At 37.6% G+C, this 22,472-nt stretch overlaps 1 protein-coding gene across 1 annotated transcript; it reads right to left on the bottom strand.

Annotated features, from left to right (window-relative positions):
- Window positions 1-20,975: 20,975 nt before the first annotated feature.
- On the bottom strand, window positions 20,976-22,160 carry LOC144700986 (protein LIGHT-DEPENDENT SHORT HYPOCOTYLS 4-like). Its single transcript, XM_078572613.1, has one exon. The coding sequence runs from the start codon at window positions 21,951-21,953 to the stop codon at window positions 21,240-21,242; it is 714 nt and encodes a 237-aa protein (XP_078428739.1). The 5' UTR covers window positions 21,954-22,160; the 3' UTR covers window positions 20,976-21,239.
- Between the last annotated feature and the right edge of the window lie 312 nt (window positions 22,161-22,472).

The following is a 22,472-nucleotide window of genomic DNA, read 5'->3' as shown; positions in this document are numbered from 1 at the left end:
ACACTTATTTTCTCTCTTCTTTCTACCTCATAATTCCTTATATCTTATTACTGTAATATCTTATTCCTTATTTAACTCAAATATTAATACCATTATCCTTATAACCAACTCATGTTCTTATTTGACTTACTAATAATTAAATACATACGCCCCTATCTTCTATCAATATTATTTTACTATGCTATATATCTTATTAATCTTCTCTACTTCTTCCACTACCTACCCTAATATCATCCGTAAATATAATTATGTTAATTCATCTTAATATCCTCATTTTCTAGTTTCTTTAAGATCTATAAAAACCCCTAAAGAATACCTTATACTTTCTCTCTTTGTCTTGGTCTTTTTCTTATCACTTACTATAATCATTGTCCTTAATAACTTAACTATTAACTTCACATCTAAAGGCCAATCCCTGTGGAGACGACCTTACTCTAACTATAGGTATGAGTGTGTTTTGTATCTTTTATCAAATTTATTTGATTTTGGCAAATTCAAATTGCAACGACATTAGAACTACACAGTAATTTTCCTCCATCAGCAATCTGCACCCCTGACCTTACTCATCCAAATCATTACAGATCTGGTAATTTATTGACTTGATAAAGTTGAAAAATAGCAATTTTCCATCTTAGATTGCAGTGATCAAGTTCAAAATTCTATTCTTAATCACATTCTGAATCAATGATGACACACACCATCGTGACTCGTCGAGGGAGTAATCCGAACTGCCGCTACAGTCGTCGACAACCCGGGTGAAGCATGCTTGTTTTATCACATTTTGATTTCCCTCGTCTTCGTAGTCGCATTTTGATTTTTTAGCGTTCGTCGAGTCGCCTACGTCACATCACGATGCGTCAGTCATTTTATCTGTGCTTCGTGTCTTCGTCGTCATGGGGAGGGGTCCTTAGTCATTTGGACCCCTTCCCTTGTCTTTTCCCCTTTCTATTTTTTTGCTCAATTCCCTTTATCTTGTATTGGAGGCCCATTATATAAGGGCCCCCTTAATGGACAATTATTCCCCCCCCCCCTACCCTTGTCCTCCTAGAGCCCAATTATTCAATGAAATTACTCAAGGAGGGGCCCTAGGAGAAGGTCAGACCAGGAAGAATTATTGTGGAAGTATTGTTTCGTTCTTGTCTGGGATCACCCCCTTGAGAGAAATAGAGAAGAGAAGGGGGAAGGAGCTTGGGAAGAAGAGGGAAAGATCCATCACCCTCCTCCCACGATTGCTCTAACCAGACCCAGTGCCATGGCTGTGGACTTGCACCGCCGCTGCGATCGCATACGTCTGCCAAACGGGCAAACCACTCTTGTCCTCGTGATTGCGGCTATCAACACTCAACCCTCACGCGACGCCCACAACAACGACGTGGAACAGTGCAATAACCCCGGTCTTCCTAACACCTGTTCAGGCACCTTGGATCCCTCGACAACCATCGCGGCTAGGTCCCGCAGGTCGCCAAAATTCCACTGCGATCCGCTTATCACGCGGGCAGATTGCGACGGCGGGTTCTTTCTTGGTACGCCCAAACTTTGATCGGATCTGTGCAGCTCCTTGCAACAACATCGGAGGAGCCATAAACTTCTGCGCGACATTCTTCCGCTCATGATCATTAGATCTGACATCGATCGTGGGAAGTTGACTCCCTTTCTAAGTGGTTCTAACCATCAACCGATCACTCGCCCCCTTGCCAGAAGGTGGTCGATCCCCCGCCGACCGCGGTCGACGGAGCCTTGGTCGACGCAGGGGTAGTGACGCCGTTGTATGCACCTCTTCCCCTGGTGTGCACCAAATCGGGTGAAGGACGACCTTTGGTGCCGCGGTCCAAGTCAATCTAAGGACATCTTCGTCGGTCTTAATCCGATAAGCACCCGTTGTCTGCACTGGTCCTCATGCCCCTCAACACTTACTGCTTTTGGGGCGACACCACGCGCAATTCTACCCACGCCCGGGCCACGCTGACTTGTCTCTTGCGCCAGATCAGGGCATTGGTTTGGCTGAGCTGACGCTGCCAACACCGCACCCACTATCAGCCTGCTTGTGTGGTTCGAGGGGCACTTCATCCTTGCCCCCGACCTTCCTCCTCTCCAATCTTCGTTACTTGCTCCTGCGCAAGATCACCTGTTGAGTTGTCGACGCTCTTCGGCGCCTCTCCACCACACCCACTCTGACCGCCGCAATTGTCGACGACTCTGCACTACGAGCCATGCGCCAACGAGGTATGCCATCCTCCCACTTGTTCGTTACATCACACGTTGCAGTATACTTTCATCTTGACTCCACACACGCTCGGGCTAGGTAGGTGAGAGAGGTAATTGAGAGAAAACTACAAACGCAAGTGTGCGTCATACCGGTACGGATGAGTCCATTCATTAGGTGCAAGTCCAACGGATTGATTCCGTTCGACCGTAGACGTCTTCATCCCTCCGACAAGGTTCGAGAAGCCACCATCACCGTCACCTGGCTACACTCTTTGGAGCACAGAGCTCAGCGCCTCCCTCGAGTCATAGCCTACACGTACAACACGTAGGACGCTTCACTCATTACATCGTAGTTATGTGTACCCATTTAGGTTTATCTATTCTATCAGACGACGATGTCGGTGATGTCCGACATCACTACCTCGGTACCCAAGTATCAATTTCGTATCGCCTGGACGACGTCCCCGACGACGTCCGGCATCAATCAAAATATTAGAATATCCTCCTTGAGTAATTTCATTAAACAGTTTTATTTAGTAGATTTTTTCCCAATTTTCTCGCATCTTTCCTTGATTTAATATTTTAAAAATACCAAAATTTTTTTGTTAAGTATATTGATAAGCCAAAAATAGGGGTAAATTTTGCAATTTTATAATCCCTTGTCATTGTCAATTTCAGCTTATACAATAAAATTTATAAAAACCCTACTTAAGATGTGTAGTGATAAGTAAAGGTATTGTCCAAGGGAAGCTAGTAAGGAATCCAATTTGATGCATTGCTTGAGTAATTCAACCCTAATTAGAGTTAATTTTATATTCAATGAAGATCAAATCAACCTAATTAGACAAGCAAGTTAGAAAGGGGGGTAGAAGAGATGAGAGGAATAGAAGAAATAAGGGGCTCTAGATTGGTTTCTTTGATCCAAAGAGAAGGGTCAAAGGGGTCAATTAGAGAGGTTGAGAGGGAAATTTTGATTTGGTTTGGTTGGTTTTGTAGGTTTGATAATTCAGAAATAACTACACTATTAGATAATAAAAGGGGAAATTTTATCTCCTACAAATTGAAGTTTTTTATAGTTTTTTTAATGGGCGCTCAGAATAGCTAGGTAAATCTATAAATCTCTCCTCACAATCTTAGAAAGGGCTTGTACATTTCGCTCAATCCTAGCGATTTAGAAGTTCAGACCAAGATCAAGAAGAACGAAGAAGAAATTTCACTAAAACATCATCCAAAATACACTAAAAGTTCAAATACAAAGCACAAAAGGTATCAAATAGGTTTATTCAAGCTGGAGCTCCTCTTTGTCTTGCAGATGTGATAGAGCACCATCCAGAATGAGCTCCCTCTCTCGAAATTCAGCTTTTATACTTAGATTGCATGGTGAAAATCACAATTTTACCCCCATTTAGTAATTAATTTTTATCTATCAATGTTGGCTTGATCTGAATGATTAAACATACAGATAGAAAGAGGGGGTCAAGACAAGCAAATCTATAAAAAATCATCTCAATCGGACTTCAGGATCAAAAGTTATGAATAAATGAATTTAAACCAATTTTAACCATTGGATTTAAATCCATTTATTTAATTAATTTCTTTTGAAACACGCAATGACATGTTGATTCCTCATTGGATGACGAATTTTAAACTTCAAATGGCAGCTTCATTCTCGTTGCGCCACGTACCCCTTTCCTGAAATCAGAATAAAGAGAAAAATAAAAAATAAACATCGTACAAAGCGCTTTGCACGTGTGTGCGCGCTTGTACTGATGCCTCCCAATCCCAAGGTGCCACGTCATCAACGGTACGTGCGCTGTGTATGCACTGCAAGGGAGAGAGAATTCCCTGGAAATTTGCAGAAAAGTCTCCTTTTAAATGTGCGCATGCAAAAGGACGCCGTCCTAAAAATATTTATGTATATGTCTTTTTCGCTTTCTCTCTCCTCTTTTTTCTCATAAAAACCGTTAAAAAATACTAAGTAATTGCAATAAAACCCTGTGACTGTTTAAATAATATCTTTACGCTTGTACACACGACCGAGAGCTGTTTTTAAGGGCATAATTGCAACTAAAATTTATGAAAAGCCCTTCCGACTTTAGAAATTGCTCTAAAACTCATATTTTTCATATAAATATATCCTTTTCCTATTTACTATTCATTTATTCCTTGAATAAATTCCCAAAAAATCCAATAAAATCCTAGAAAAAATCTAGAAAATTCTAGAACATTCTAGAACATTCTAGAAAATTTAGTAATTCATCCCCATACTAATTTACCTTGAAATTATATTTTAAACCTGTCTTTTCATTTAAAAATAATTATTTCAAGCTCAAATAAATCCCTAAAAATTCATAAAATTAACAGAAAATTAGGAGAAAATCAGAAATCACTTGAAAACATTAATTTCATGTAAATATGTGATAACAACCCCATTTTAATCTTGTTAAATGCATTAAATTGTGCTAAATTGCTTGAAATAAAGTCCGAATTTAGGGTGTTATCATATATTAATCAGTATGCATATTATTTTAATGAGATAAGCTAACCCCTTACGCTATATTATTACTTAATCAAATCTTAATTTACATGTGCACTAAATATATTTTTTTATTTAGTGCACATGTAAATTAATAGTTGATTATATGTAATACTATAGGGTAAGTGGTTAGCTTATCCCATTAAAATAAGATGCATACTGAATATATTTAATATAAATTGCGATAAGCTATTTAGTGTACATGTAAAAAATATATATTTAATCAGACCTTTAAGTATTTTTCGACATCGTATCCTTAAAAAACTTTTTCGCAGGAAGCAATGCGGACCAATAGAAAAAAGACACACTTGAAATCTCAATAAATGAGATTTTTAAACCAAGAAAAAGAAATAATAAAAAATGAAGACAAAAGTCAAAAGTTTTGGCAGTACACGTGGCACACATGTGTACCACCAAAATGATTTATAAAAGAAAGTGAATGCAGATGCAACAGGTGTAAACATGTACCACGTCAAACAATAATGACATGTGTTAGCGTGTTATTCAAGGTAAAGGGGAATATTGTGATGTGGCGTGTGAAGACATGCCACCACATCACAAATATTAAAATAAAATATAAAGGTAAACTTTTTATTTTTCTCTTATAGGTACATGTGGCGTTCTCGAAGTGCACAATCATTAACTGTCTAACTATTGGTTAATTTAATTATAAAGTGAAAAAGAGGAAGTGTAAATGCCAATGATGGGAAGAGAGAACAAAATGAAAGGCTAGGATTGCTCCAAATTCAAAGCGTAATATCTGGAATCTAGAGATGCAATTGAGTTTAAATTTTCAGGGATGCTTCGTCTTTCCATCCTCTTTCCATCCACACCCTCAGATCTATAAATACGTGTGTGGATCATTCTCAAAATCATCCTTAAACTTGCTTCCTAATCGTGTGGGCTGATTGAAAGTATTGAGTTTTTTAGATCTATCAAGTGTGTTCTTGGTGCACTGGGTGTGTTAGAAGAAGTAATAGAGAAGCAAGAGAGCTTACCTGCACTCACAAATTTCTGTAATCCTAGTTGAATGGAAGGATCTACGGTAAGCATCTTTGCCTTACATTGCTCTCTCTCGACATCATCAGAAGCTTAGTTTGATTCCACTATGGCATCTTACCATCAGACCACCTCCATACAATCCCCAAATCACGTCTTACTACCTTCGCATCATCGTCATATCATTAACTTACTCATGACTTATCAGATTTGACTCATCTCTACGACATTCTTGTCATGCTTCATGTCATCGTTATTTCATTCTCATATTCATTCGCTCTTATGAAACCCAAATTATCACTATCTACTAACTACTTTCCTCAACATAATATCTCTATCTAGCCTCGTATTTTCTTGTCACTTGATTTTGGATTTGGTACATATCTCTTCTCATCTCAATAATCACCATATCAAAAAATTTAAATCGTTAATCACTGTTCCCTTAGGAGATGAGCCATATTTATCATTAGCTAAGATTACTATGAGATTACAGGTTTATATTTTTATTGAATAATCCCAAAATACCAACAATGAGTTAAAACTCCAATTCTGAGGTTATTATAGACCTCATCAGATTGCTTCTCGTTATTTCCTCCTTGTATGTAATGTTCAAAAAACTGCACCAAATGACTCTATTCTAGATATTATGAATTTTCTAAAATTTTTAGAAATAACTTTATATTAAATAAAATTTCAGAAACAATATCCAGAGAATGATATTCATGACAACGTTCATGATCGTTACAAATCTTGAGACATAATATTGTCCACCTTCTAAGTTCTTCAATACTCATCAAATGGTAATATTATGGAGGCCACAGGATTTTATAGATGTTATATATAACCTTGAATTTCCAAGAAAATTCAAAACAAGTGAGCAGAAATATCCAAATTGTAATCTTTAGACCAAGGTAAATGATGGCGTGAATTCTTAAGTCACACTATTGTTCCCCTCGTAGCTTATTTAATTTTTCATTGAATGAGAATATTCAGAATTCTATGGACTCATATGGGTTATAGATATAAAATTTAAGTTTTACAAAAATTCAAAAACAATGAACAAAATTTTTGACGTGATAATCTTGAGATCAAGGTCTTTGATGGTGCGCGTTCTATGACACACTATGTTTCTCCTTGTAACTTCTTCAAACTTGCACAGAAAATATGATTCCAATTCTCATGGATCTGGTGTTATGTTGGAAAAAAAATCAAAAATTTAAATCTCTCTAAAAAACAGCTTGTATATTTCTGTAGAAGACTAGATTCTAAAGCTTTCTCTTTCTAGTGAAAATTTTCACCAGAAGAGGGAAAGATAAGAGTTAGAAAATTAGGGCTTGATCTGCCCATATGGATTTCAAATTTGAAAGGGGAAATTCTATAAAATTTAAAAATCCAAAAATCAAATGCGATAATTATGACAGAAAAAAATGAGACACAATGACTGCTTCAGTTTTGAATTGGCAGAATGACGACTTTGACATTCACTTCATAAGCTATTAAAGGTAAATCCAATAATTTGATTTCCTACATGTATTCTACATCAAAATATTCAAAAAAAATATTTTACACATCTGAAATCATCTTCTTAAAAATACTATAAATATTTAATTTATTCATCCTTATTAAGATCTTATAAAATAATATATTAATTTATATAAAAATATCTAATGTAGGTAGAGAAGTCCATGTTGACCATCATGTTTCACTGGCCAAATAGTGTCTGATTCAATTAATTATTTGACCACTGACATACGACCTAATTATCAACAAGTCATATAAATTGGGAGAGAGGCCTAACTCGATGATTTTCTCCTTTGACTATATGGTTACACATCCCATTTCTTTATATACATGAAGGTAGTCATCCAATGCATGTGTGAGTTGCATAAAGTGAACCATATAAAGTCAGATATCTCCATATGAATAATTCCTAATATGCATACATATTTATGACATTATATAAGCCCATTGAATGATGGTTGATTTTTCATAGTCCACTTTGAATATTCATCAAAAAACATGATTACGCATTTTTATTAAATGCATTAAGCCTTAAATTTCAATCCTCTATTATCATCCATCTCTCTCTCTCTACCTATTTTTTAGATAATACTAAAAATCAAGGTACATTTTCTGCTTATCTATATAGATCTTAAATTCCTACCAGATATATAATCTACCTTCACCTCCATTAATGTATATATCTTAGTGATTAATATCTTATTATTATACCTTTCCTCTGAATTATTCCTCTAATATTTTATTAGAAACAAAATACAGTTATTCATTATCTTCCTAAATATTGATATTCTTTAACTAACATACCTAAATCTCCTACAAAACATATAACTGATCTATCAACCAAAATACATAATAATATTAAAGGTATTCCCCACCAATAATATTATATTTCCTCATTTAAATCTAGTTTATCAATCTTATATATCAATTAAAATATAAAAACAAAATTTCCACATCATATATTAATATCTGTCTTCATTTTAATACCATAAATATATTTCATCATCTTTCGTATTCTCCATCTCTAGTCTCTAAAAAGTGAAAAAAGTAATATATTTTATCTTATAGAGATATGGCTCCTACCTTTCTCTATTTCTTCAATACTCTACTAGTTATGACTCAATATTATATCCTATTAATTTCTACCCAATTATAATTTCTCTCTCTCCTCTAACACTTCATTATCCTATTTGTTATTTCTTTATCCATTCTTTTATTTTATAGATATATTAACCCTACCTTTAAATCTTTCTGCATTACTCAACTAATTCTTACTCAATATTATATCATGTTAATTTATATCTTATTCTAATTTCTACCTATCCTCTCACCCTTCATTGACCTCTTTATTATTACTTTATCCCTTTTTTATTATATTATGGAACTAAGTTATTTTATTATACATATTAAAAAAAATATCGTATTCTTCCTAATCCTAACTTGAGCATAGATTCATCTGTAAATACCAGTCCCTATGGAGACGAGCCCAGTCACCACTAGACATACATGAGTGAATTTATATAATTAAAAAAATTACTTGATCAAAGGAACTTAAATTGAGAGCGGCATTAAAAGGATCACTCTAATTTTATGCCATCAGATGACAAATCAAACCTTTCATATGCAGAATTTTGTAATGAAAAAAACTGGATTAGCTTTAAAAGGAGGAAATATGTATTTTGAGATATCCACATGATACCATGATTATTCTTCCCATAATCTCAGGCATTTATTGAAATTTAATCATTTAAATATTGAATTTATCATGTTAAGAACTATTTTATTTGAAAATTTTCATTTTCTTATGAACACAATTTAATGCATAATTTGGGAATTGAATCTTATCATTCTTGAATGCTATGTCAAGAAAATTCATTATCGATGAATATTTTCAAGTTCCATATGTGAATAAATTTATAATAAATCAGATGGCTATAAATATGTAGGTATTTTCCACATGATATTTGAAGTTATTCTTTGGGCTATTGGGCTAGATTGGAGCATTATAGTTTTGGGCTTAATGGAATAGTTAGAGGGGTGTTAACCACATCTTGATCCCTCCACCAATCCATCTAAATACCCTTATTAAGAGGATCACAAAATTCGAGTGAGGGGAACTCAATTAATCAGAAAAGAGGAATAACTAGATGGAGAGAAGTAGAGAAATGATAGTACTTGACTTCCGTAAATAAAGAATCATGCCCATGTATAAATATTCAGTTTCCCTATCTCTATACCTGATTTTGGATGTGCTATATTACTGGATAGCCAAAGAAACAAGGATCTCCAAGATTCTGGTTGTTCAACCTAGTTGATGTAAGTATTTTGAGGTTTTGATCCTTTTGTCATAGAGAAAAATTGTTGATCCCAGAAATTTTAAGGACCAAGTCAGCAAGGAGACTTTGGGATCTGAGGCCACAATTATCAGCACTTAAGGAATCTAAGTCTAAAATTTCCCTTTATTTTTAATCACTTTATCTAGAAATGAGGTACATTTTTTATCACAATCTACAGACATTTTCTCCATTTCCATCACATTATTTCTCTAGAATTTTGAAATATCCTCTCTCTAAACCTTAAATTCAAAATTTTCAACTAATTTATGTGTTTCCCTTCAATATTTGAGTTTTATTGCTGTTCTACCGTTGACTGTATTGTAGCCGCTTTTATCCGCATGCATGCCACTACACTACTGGCACCCACTAAGCCTTCAAGGACTTAACCAAGTAGTTTTTTGGCTAAGTCCTAGCTAAGTCAGGTATATCCTAGAATTCCTACAGATCTCTTTGCCCTATACTTCCAAGACCGCAAGCCCTTCAACCTCTTACTACTAATCACTGACGCCAATAATGTAATTTTAAGATTTTTAAGAATAAAAAATTAATTCAAATTATAAAATATATAAAATAGTATTTTTCCATTCACGTATTTTTTCTTGAAATTAATTCTATAAAAACATCTAAAATTCTATAAAATCCAAAAATACCCACGACAATATTATATTTTAATGATTCTTGCACTTACGTTATCAAATAAAAATAGGAAACTACGGTAATTATTTTTAGTCATATATTTTCCCTTTCGGCCCGAATATAAATTATATAAAAAATATTAAATAAATTAAAATTATAAAATATATTATCCCATGCCTACTCATTTTCCTCATTTCTATGCTAAAAAATGCTAAAATAAATCAGTGCCTTCTTATGGAGTGACCCCTCACTTAACCTAGATTAATTATTGGATATTTAGGAGGAAAATATGCATAATTATTATTGGCTATCAAGTTGTAATAATTACATTAAACTCATAATTTGGACTTACCACCATGCAAGTCTATGTTGGGTACCCCCTGCTCTCTCTTCAAGAGCAGCTCCTTTATTGTGAGAGTCATATGACAATGATATTGAATTTTTTAAAGATGATGATGAATTTTAATGTATCACGTGATAGATACTATGTGGTAGTCAAGCCAATCATTTGTAAACCATGATTTATTTTATCTCATTTAATAAAGTTTTATTCATTGTTATTCTCGCGTGATGTTTATAGTGAAGTCCCAAAGTACGCTCAATGACTTGTTGAATTATGATAAGATCATGGTAGAAAGATCAGTAGTCTTAAAGATGGACATCAAGTTATCTGGATAGTTTAGTATGGCTGATCTTGTGACCACTAATGGGGCAACTCTAAGGAAAGATGATGGGTGTTCTTTTAAGAAAGAGTTTACTAAAGTGATCCGTATGAATACCTTAATGATATTAGACCAAAACATCACTTAGATTGATTCATGTCACAATTATTTAAGTGGTCATTTAACCTGAGACACCATGGGCATCTTGTGTATGGGCGGCCATGTTTTGACTAAGACGTATGATTCTTTAACCATAGGATTTAAACATTTCTCAGCTTGGACATACCAAGAAATACACGAGGGTGGTGGTCAAGATGTGATCGTCTGCCCTTGGTATAAGAGGAGATTGGCTCAAGGAATAAGGTGCATTAAATTCTTAGGCTGTGTAATTGGGATATGAGAGAAGTCATTTTTTAATGATCCCCATCACGTATTAGCACTTACTAGGGTTTGATTATGAACGATACCCTAAGTCATTCAGGTGTCTTGTAGTGACGAAGAATTGTATATATGGTAATCAATGACGGTAAAAGTTCTAGGATATAGTTCAAATATTACTATGCATCTTCTAGCACACAAGGTGAAGCTTGACACACAACAACATGGAAACTTGATCGAGTGATTGAGTTTAATTTATTAGTTGTTTATTATGTTGACACACAATATAAATATGTTGATACTGTTTATTGATAATGTTGAAAAATACATTTTATTGGACCATTAAATTGATTCATTAGATGGATACATAATACTAGAGGGTTACACTCATAAGATTTAAAAGACATTAAAGGAAATACTTTATTCATAAGGATTTTTATGGAAACACTTTTAATAAGTATAAACAAGGAGGACACCCATTTAGATGCCCATGTCGGTCAGCTCTGATTCCCCCCCACTTTCTTCATTCTTCTCCTATCCATGCATTCCAAAAGAAGCTCTTGATGATTAGAAGATGAACCAGATATTCAAGAAAGTTTGGAGAAGGAAGAGAGCACATCCAAGAGTCCTTTGATTGGGAGGATATGTATAGAGAATGGTAACTAATGGATATTATGAGGCGCCGAGCCAAAGCACACCACCATATTTTTATTTAAGTTCATTCAATGAAATAATGGTTCATTATTATTCAAGTGTGATGTTTATAATGAAGTCCATGAATATGTGCAACGACCAAGAAAATTATGATGGTATCATAATACAATGATCGCTAATCTTTAAACATATATTCAAAATATACCTATTCAATGGATAGTCGAGATGGACGTTGAATTATGCAGATAGAATGACACTATCTAATCCTAGTTATATGATAACTATAATTGATCATGTGACTGTTAGTATGTAGACACTTAGGACAAATAGTGGGTTCTCTTTTGGAGAAAGAGTTCACTGAATTGATTAGAATGAATCCCCTAATGGTATTTTACTTAAATATCTATTGGGTTGATTCATGTCACAATTGTATAAGTGATCCATTGACCTAAGACACCAAAGACATATAGTGGACAAACAACTATATTTAGACCATGACTTACGAGTCTCTAATCATGGGATTCAAACAAGTCATAGCTCGAATATAGAAAGAAGCCCATGGAAATGATTGAGTGGTCAAGATAGGATCACCCTATTGGGTTATGGGCCTTGGTTCAACCATAAAAAACATGTTTTCCATGGATGCGAAAGCGTTAATTGATTCTCAATTGATGTTTAAAATCATACATCACACGTACCTTATGGGGAACTTGTTCCACCCTTGACATGCTCACTTTGAGATTCACGTGCCCACCCTCTAGAAGTATCTATGCGATCAGGTTGCTCTTGGATCTCCACCTCTCTTCTTTAAAATCCCCTTGCAAATCTTGAAGATATTTTCAGTATGAACACACTCTCCTTGGTTGAGTAGAGAAGATACTAGAGTGAAGAAAGGGAGGGTGACGGAGCGCGCCCAGACGACATCGACGGAACATCATCGCAACCATCCTTGTCGTCAACAACATCACTGCCGGTCCGTGTCCGGCCCGACCGGCATGCCAAAGCATTCTTGAAGACGCCCAGGTTTAAATACCCCGGGTAATGCACGTCCGCACACATGCTCATGTTTTAATTCTCTGCTTTTCGTTCATCCAATTTCATGTTTCATGTTCGTCACGGCGAGTAGATCGTACTCATTGTGGCGTGTCCGTATCGTTATGTTTTTTCATGTCCATATCCGTCCGTATCGTTTATTTTTGCATCATTTTAATTTATCTAGTTTTCTCTATGTTGTAAGGGGGGGTCATCTAATGGGCCTCCCTAATGGACTCCTTGTAAGGGGCCCATCATGGCCCTATATAAGGCCATGATAGGCACCGCGTTCTTTTCAGATCTGGTTTTATCTTGTGGCAGTTATTTTCATAGCCCCAGGTATCATCGAAAAGAAGGAAGAGGGAGGAAGAAGAAGAGAGGAAGGAGAGGGAGAAGTGAAAGCAAGGAGGAGAGACTAGAGCATTAGAGCCGCCGCTCAGCATCTCTGTCCCTATTGATGCCGCTTCGCCAATGCTTTGGACGAGCCAGAATCGCCGGTGCTAAGTCTCTCTCCTATGCAACAATTTTTTTTCTCCGGGTCGACGAACTAGTGACAATCTGGTGCAACTCGCGTCACCAAAAACCTCTCCCTACGAGGGGACCAGTCAACGCGGGTTTTCCAATGGCCAAACTCGCATGCGTTGGCCCGCGCAACCGACAAGCCTTGTTGTAAAACTCATCTCCGGGTCGATGGCCATGTGATGGTAGTGAAAATCTTCACCGATCGACGATCATGTGACGGACGATGGACTTACGACTGATTGTAATCCAGTGTCAGTAGTGTCTCATGTTGGGCAAACCACGTGCTTCGTCGATCACCCTTCGAAGTGCCTAAGCCACGGTCTTCATTGTCTCTCTGGGCTATGTACTCTCTGTACTGTCAATCTCCGAGAGTGCACGACCACCGATGACCTCCGATATTGTAGCACATCTGGGCTTCGCTTAGCGGCTCACTACAGCCATTGGTTGTGCAATCTCTGACCGCATTGCAATGTGACCTACCGGTTGATTGGCTGCTCCAGGAGTGACCCTGTGCTGCCTACGGCCTTACAACTGCACTGTCACGTCATGCGCCAGCCTCCCATTGTGCCACCAACCGGTTACTCTCGCCGCGCCGCTGCTCGATGTCACTACAGTAGTCGATGTTTGTGTATCCCACAACCGCCTCCGAACTGAGCCACGAACGACTGCCTGTGTTTCCTTGCTGCTCCTCCTTCCACCTTGCCCTCGTCCTCGAGTATCACGCTTTGGCACACGCCTCCGCCTACCAGTCCGTACCGGTCCGTGCCTGACGAAGGCGCCGATGACGGACGCTGCCATCAATGAGGTATGCCATTCCCTTGCTCGTCAATTACATTATGTCTTATAGTATATTTTTTACTGCACTCCACCATGCTCGGGTTAGTATAGGTGAGAGACAATATCGAGACAACTACGATACAAGTGATTTCCTAGGTACGGGTCGAGCCTGTCCATTACGTGTGAGCCCTTATGGAATTATTCTGCTCGGCGTTGTAGTCATCGTTGTCGCTCCGACGAGGGTCAGAAGGTCACTGTCATCATCATCGGTCGCCTGCCCAGGAGCTTAAAACTCAGTGATTTCCCGCAAGTCGGACCTGCACGTACATTCCACCTAGGTCATTTGCCTTCACGTAGTTACATACACTTACAGAATTTTCCCGTCGAACGACGCCATCGACGACATCTGACATTAGAGGGGGCTCTCAGTTCTGGCTAGCCTGGGTACTTGAAATGAGTGCCCCTTCCCTATTTAAATTTTAATCAAGTTTTTTTTGAAAACTCCATAAAATAAAATACATTCACCAATGCCCCTATGATCTTATGTGTCACAAGGCCCATGTATCATTCTAGTTAATAGCTTTAGTGACCCAATAACAATTAGCACTTTAGCAGTCAACCTTATTAATTAACTATATCAACATAAAGTTAAATTACTAAGGATTGATTTAACCTAATCAATAGGTTAAAAAGTTTCTAGCTCGTGGGATGCCAAGCTACACCTCGTGCTCTAGAAGTTAATGAATAGTGTTCACACTCTCTCATTGAACCTTTATAGTCATCAGTTACCATATATATATAATCCTTCATCTGTGCTAGACTTACCAATGACTTAGGGTATGGTTGATCGTCAAACGCTGATACGTTATTCGATTAGTACTGATGTGTAAGTGAGACCATTGGAGAATGCCTTCTCCAATATCCTCACTACCATGGATAGGGATTTTTTGCATTATCTTCCTTGAGTCAATCTCCTCTTATACCAAGGGCGGATATCTTGTCTTGACCACTCAATCATCTTTGTGAGTTTTTTACTACACCCAAACTATGACTTGTTTGAATCCCATGATTAGAGGCTCACAAGTCGTAGTCAAAATGTAGTCGTACATTCATGAGATGTCGTTTGTATCTCAGGTCAGTGGATCGCTTATACAACTAAGACATGAATTAACTTGAGTGACATTTAGGTATAATACCATTCAGTGATTTATATGGGTCAATTCAACAAAATCTTTCTCCAAAGAGCACCCATTGTTTGTCATAAGTGTCTTCGCGCTGACAGTCATATGATCAACTATATTTATCATATAACTATGATCAAATAATGTTATTCTATTTGGATAATTTGATGTCCATCTCAACTATTCTGAATACATATTTAAAGACTAGTGATCATTGTATTATGATATCATAATAACTCACTATGCCATTGTACCTATTCATGGACTTCATAAAAAACATAATACTATAATAATAATGAACATAACATTTTATCCAATGAACTTAAATAAACATGGTGGTGTAATTTGGCTCGACGACCACATAATATCCATCACATCCAACCTCAGTATAAGAGGATATTGACTCATAGGCGATGGTATAGCTAAATCCCTAGGCACGGTAATGAGGATATTGGAGAAGTCAGTCTCAAATGATTCCCATTATGCATTAGTACTAATCGAATGACGAATTAAGGTTTGACGATGAACCATACCCTAAGTCATTTATAAGTCTCACACAAATGAAGGATTGTACATATACATAAACTAATGACGATAAAGGTTCCATGAGAGAGTTTAAATTCTACTCGGTATCTTCTAGAGCTCGAGGTGTACTTTAGCACTCCACAAGATGGAAATTTAACCTATCGATTGGGTTAAGTTGATCCTTAGTTAATTTATATATGTTGATATAGTTAAATAATAAAGCTGGCTTATAATTTTTATTGGGCCACTAAATTTATTAACTAGAATGACACATGGGCCTAGAGAGTCACACACAAGATCATAAGGGCATCAGTGAATATATTTTATTTTTTGAGTTTTTATAAAAAATTGTAAGTAAAATATTAATAGGGAAAGAGGCAACCATTTTAGGGACCCTGGCCAGCCAGAGCTGCCCCCCCCCCCCTTTTCTTCCTTTTAAATTTTTTTCCACTCATCTAAGACGAGTGCCTTCATGGTGAGAAAGTTTAGAAAGTTTTACAGGAGAGTTGTAGGAGTGGAGATCCAAGAGCAACTTGATCGTGTGAATACTTATAGAGGTCGGGCACTTGAACAATTTTAGAGCAATCTCAAAGGGAGCAAGTTACGGGTGGAACAATTTACCCTCAAGATACATTTGATATATTATGTTTTAGAGATCAATGCTTTTGTTGCATAGAAAATAACTTTTTCAATGATTGAATCAAGGCACCGGAACCCAATAGTAACATGATTTCTCTTGCTTCTTAGATCAATACATAATTGATCATGTTTTATGCTTCTTTGAAAAAAAATTAAGCTCCATATGAAGCTTCATAACCCAACACCGAGGATCATACAAATTTTTGTAGAGGATGAACATCTGAATAACTCAAAGAGACTCATTCAAGGAAACCAAATATTACAGATTGGACTTTGCACAAGATGATAAATCATCAAATTGTTTTTTATTCTAGGTGAATAAGTCATCTTTGACTGTTTTTATTCTTCCACCTTGATTGATTTCAGATCATTGATCAAGTTCAAAGAAGCCAAACCAAATGTTTGTCTCAAATATAGAGTTATTTTAGTTATACAATAACTATTTTGGAAAAAAATAATAAACATTAAAATCAAGAAGACTGATTTAGATTCACGTGAAATAGTTAACAATTATAAATGAAAATTGGACATAAAGATTGAAACCAATAAGGGATAATTGAAATATTTCAATCAAGAAAATGGTCATGATTCCGCGATATAAAATAATCATCTTTGAAACTGGAGCACAAGATAAATATATGATGATCAATAATGAAAAGTTGACTCTTCAGTAATTGAAACATATCCAGAGTAACTTAGTATTCTCAATAATACAGTTGAGGGTCGGTCGAGGATGTCTTAATTTAAAATTTCGATAAACAAACTAGATCAAAATTTTAATTTATTAATGTGTATTTTCGAGAAGGAAACCAGTTGCCAAATTTCTCTACCAGAAAAAAAGCTTGGAATGGAAGATAATCAGTTAAAATATGACCACTTTTAGATTTCCTCAATCTGTCGAATCTTCGGAGAGGGAACTTCCTGATCGAGTTTCCTTCTTGATGAGCCGGATGAGAAAGTAATATCGCACAAAGAATCCTTCTTTTCAAAAGATAGTAGTGAGATGTGATGTCATGGTCACATCAAGGGGAATTGAAATCCTTTTTACTGGAGATGACCTAATAGATATTCAACATAAATTATTCAGTAATTCAAACTCGAAGTTGGATAGTGAATTAATTTCCGCATTGGTGAACATAAAGATATGTACTAAAACAATCATAGCATTGATTTAAAGTGATTAGTCGCTCAAGTGAACCGGAACTCTGATGAAATAGTTAATTGAAGTTAAATTTGATCAGAAATTAAGCCTATTTACTCGAATATGCAATATTTGAAAGGAGACTCATAATATTGAGTAGATAAAACAAAAAAGTTTACTTTTATTTATATTTTTAATCCAACAAGTAAAAACAGCCCGTCCGCTTCCTCCTAACTCTCCATCCCTGACATTTTCAAATCTCAATATCTCTCACCTCCAAGTATCTTCCAATTTTCTCCTGCAAAAAAAAGAATACAAACCGTTTTAGTAATATACAGAAAAAAGGTGTATTTCAGAAACCAAGTTGCCCGTCACCAATCCGTGTTAATTGTCCCTACAAAACAAGATGTTATAGGATTTGTATTAGAAAGTTAAATTAGACATTTGTTTTGTCTTTTTTGTGCCGGTAGTAAAAGGATATGATTAAAATGGTGCTCGTTTTCACGAACCAGACTTCGAATGAGATACTGGAAAGGGTGAGATCCATAGCACAACCTTTGATCTCCAGATTATTAAAAATAAGAATGAGTAATTCAGCATTGACGGAAGCCAATAGATTCTACATTTGGTCATGTAATGATTGAGTGACTGAGATCCTTATTAAAAAGCCAGCATCATGTGTTGTTCTTCAACTGATCAAATCTCTTGGTTAATTCGAATTGAAATCTTAATTTATTCCATATCATTTCAAACCGAGGACGAGTTTCAATGGATTGCAAAAGCCTGGATAAGGTACATATCATTCGATCTCCACTAATAGACAACGAGTTGATGATGTTTGGAAAATGACATATTCCACTAATAACCCAAAGAAATTAAACTATAATTCCAACAGACTGGAAGAATGCCAAAATGCTTGAGTCGCCGAATTTAATTTGATGCTGTTCATCCAATTAGAGATTTCACCGACCCTTAAATTATACATAGTACGGACTGTGTTCATACTACGAAGACTTTTAGATCAGAATACATCCATATAATTCACGTGCCCATATCCAGCCCATCTCGGATCTCCAACTTGACGATTCAATGTGCGCGGTGAACGATGACAAGGTTGTGGGTCATTCTAAATCTCAGTCAACCACTCAACCGGACAAGAAAATCTTCAAAAGATCATCTGCAAAAAGGAAAAAAACTATGCCCTCATTGTCAAACCAAACCACTTCCTCGTGTTATCTATCAAACAGACAGTTCTACCGCAGTTCGTGAAAACATACAAAACAAGGAAATCTCGTTATGTGTTCAGACATTCCGATAAGATAAGTCCTCTATTAACAGCAATAGATCTATCCCATTGTCTTTAATTATCCGACTCTGGCGCGCGTATTTTATAGATCGTGAGTGACTTGAGTCTGAAGGGGCGATATGAAGCTGAGAAGTGAGATGACGGCTAGCTTTTGCCACACTACGTCACTCCATCTGCTGCCTGTACTGCAGTCTGACACTTGAGTTTTTTCCTTAACTTTGTTCTGACATCTAAGTTGACCCACCACATTTTCAGATTATTTACACCTAGCTAGCATCTTTATGCATGCCTGGTCCTGTAAGTGAACGTGAGCCAGTGCAACTTCGTCAAAGCGCAGGGTATAGGCTATGGCGACTCGTCTCTTCGTACGCACGAACGGCGTCGTATCCACTTCGACGAGTCACATCGAACTCGCACGGCGTAGAACAAAAGGAAGCGAAGATGAAAGATTTGAAGATTTCTCTGTTGGGGTATTGCGAAGATGAAAGATTTCTCTGTTGAGGAAAAAATGGCGTCTTTGAGAAGATGAACGTATTAGGGTTGGTAGACGGATGACAAATGAAAGGGGACGGAGCCCCGGGGATGACATTAAAGAGACTGGAGTCCCGGGGAACACGCCCCTTCAAGGCTGTGTTCAGAGAAAAGCAGAGTATTCCTACTGAGTGGGTCACCCCAGACGATAATCACGTAACACAAGGAACAGAACATTGTCGGTGGCATTAAATGACTAAAAATCAATTTTCTAATTTTCAGATTGATTTTGATTTCATCTTTCGCCGTCAAATCGTCTCTCATGCGCTCTTCTGAAGTCCCTTTCTTTTTCGAAATGAATGGAAACTCGGTCTCGGAGAGCAAGCGTGCAGATCAAATCTTTCTTTTTTTTCGGCGAAAAGGAGAAAACAGGAGATGTATTGCTTCAATCGATGATGGGAGTTTGGCACACATTTACTCCAACTCTGAAAACTTTAGTCAACTTTATAAAGTAATGACTTGACGCATCATCCTATCACTTTATCCGATGTTTGAAGAATGATGGCTCTGTGATTGGTTTCAAAACTTTCGAGCTCTTCATTTCCCGTGAACTTTGCCCGTGAAAGCTTACATTCTCGGCTGCATTGCAGTCGCACACGACGATTATCATTAAAGATCTGCGATTATCGAAGAGATCTGTTTTTGAAAGTCATTTTCCATCATGGGATAGGGGGAAAACTAGATATGATGTGAGATCCCTGTTGAACATAAAGTTTGCCTTCACGTATTATGCTCTCTTTGATGCGAATCGAAGAACGCAAAAATTCAGATAGAGAAGTGGGTGAAATGAATAAACGATAATATTTCAATTGTCTAAAAAATGCGGCATTCTTGGTACAAACTGAAATGAAACACTACTGGATAAAAGATAATTTGAAGAGATTAGAACAACATTAAGAGCGATGGAATATAACAAGCCAAAATGAGCTCCTCTGACTTACAAGGAGCTTGAAGTTTTAAGGCTATACGATTACGATAGATTCAACAATGTGCAAATTCAGCCATCAACTTCACAATCCAGATGGTACAATTAAAGAAATATAGTGTTCATTCCAATCAAATAAACTATATAAAAACGAAGAAATCGTAATGTTGATGAGCATTGTAAAAGAGAAAGAGCCCAACTGTTTCAAAACAGATAGGTCAACATATTATTGGATGAGCTTGGAACCAATATGCGCGAAGAAAGACCATAAACATGAAACTTGAAGCAAACTGTACATCTAGGCGGTAAATTGTTCTTATTATCACATCCTCGATTCTACAGAGAATCACTCCTGCCTATGTTCTTTCCCTTTTAGAGTTGTACGAAGGAAACGGATAATCAGCAACGTACAAACCCACTTCTCAAACCATTGCAGCTTATAGGTAGATCGGGACGAGAAACCGGAGGAAATGACAAAGATCAAACTATTATTACACGAGCTTGGAACGAGTAAGTGCAAAAGATGCATCATAAACATGAAACCTGAAAGCAAACTGTACATCCAATGAGCAATGGTTCTTATAACCGCGTCCTCGACAACCATTCCAGTCCATCTTCTTTCCCGTTCAGAATTACACCAAGGAAAGATCATAGATCTAGGTGATTCGACGCAGCTCTCCACGTTCCACGTAAGAGGATAATATCTCATCAGACATCGCTTAAGTAGTTGAGGCTAATTGAGCACGGACAGCGGTATGAGAGACCCACTGCCGTTCTCTGAAGCGGACAAAACGATTCCTTCGTTGCCTCCATCACCGTTGATAGACCCATCCGAGGAGATGATCATGTGGCCATGCAGATGATCATGGACATGGTGATGGAAGCGATGATCATGCATCAGAAACGAGCTATTGCTCTCTGCCTGTAGAGGGCTGGGAGAGGGGCGCTTACGCTTCTTCTTCTCGTAGGAGATGCCTCTGGCCTTAGCCTGCGAGTCGCGGATCTCTCTAAGGTAGAGGCGAACCGCGCGCGCGCCGAACGGGTTGGCTTCGGGGGAGCCGCCGTTCTCTTCGAAGGCGGCGCGAAGACGGCCGACGAGAGCGTCCAAGCTGCCCCAGGCCTGGCGGAGAGGGCAAGGGCAGGGGCCGGGGGGATTAGGGTGGCCGAAGAAGGGGCATGGCGGTGCGTGGACCTTCGTCTTGCCGAACTGGTCGAGGTAGCGGAGGAACTCCAGTACGTGCGCGCCGCTGCAGCGGGATAGCGCGAGAGGCGGGCGGTGGTTTCTCAAGTACTGCCCGAACGTGTTCCAGTCTCGGCGCTTCTGCGACTCGTACCGGCTCAGCGGCGGCAGCGGAGGAGGCGGAGGCGGGGGGGCCGGCGGGGCTTGGTCGTAGCCTCCGTAGGTCTCTGAATTGGCCGCCATGGCCGTCGGCGAGATGTCGAACATGGTGCAAGCGGGGATTCCAAGTGATCTCTGATCTACCCAATAAATGGGTCTTCGGAAAGGCGGAGTCTTTTGCTGCTACCAAGTATCCATAGGAGCCCTATTCCTCGCTTTTTCCCCCTTCTTCTCTGCGAAGTGCGAACAAATGAAGGGTTTTGCTCACGATATCTACTGCAAGTGCACGGACTCACAGACCAGATGCCAAGGATGACTTGAGTTAGTATCACCCACCCCGTAAGTATGAACCCGAGGTTGAAGAGAGATAGATAGATAGATAGAAAGATAGAGAGAGAGAGAGAGATAGATAAATAGATAGAGATAGATGGATAGATAGATAGATAGATAGATAGATAGATAGATGAGAGAGAAAGAGAGACGTGCGCATTTGCATAAGAGACAAGTAGAGACTGACCGTTCACAAAACAAATATTTTCTCTGAGATCAGCCTTGTCTAGTTTTCCCTCACTGTTACACATCTGGATTATCTTTCCGTAGGAGTCTAATCCAGTGTCATTTACTTCG

The sequence above is a fragment of the Wolffia australiana genome, chromosome 3 (genome assembly GCF_029677425.1).
Source record: "Wolffia australiana isolate 7733 chromosome 3, ASM2967742v1".
In the NCBI taxonomy this organism is placed as follows: Eukaryota; Viridiplantae; Streptophyta; class Magnoliopsida; order Alismatales; family Araceae; genus Wolffia; species Wolffia australiana.
Note: the sequence above shows the minus strand (reverse complement) of the source record. Positions and strands in the feature narration are given on the sequence as shown.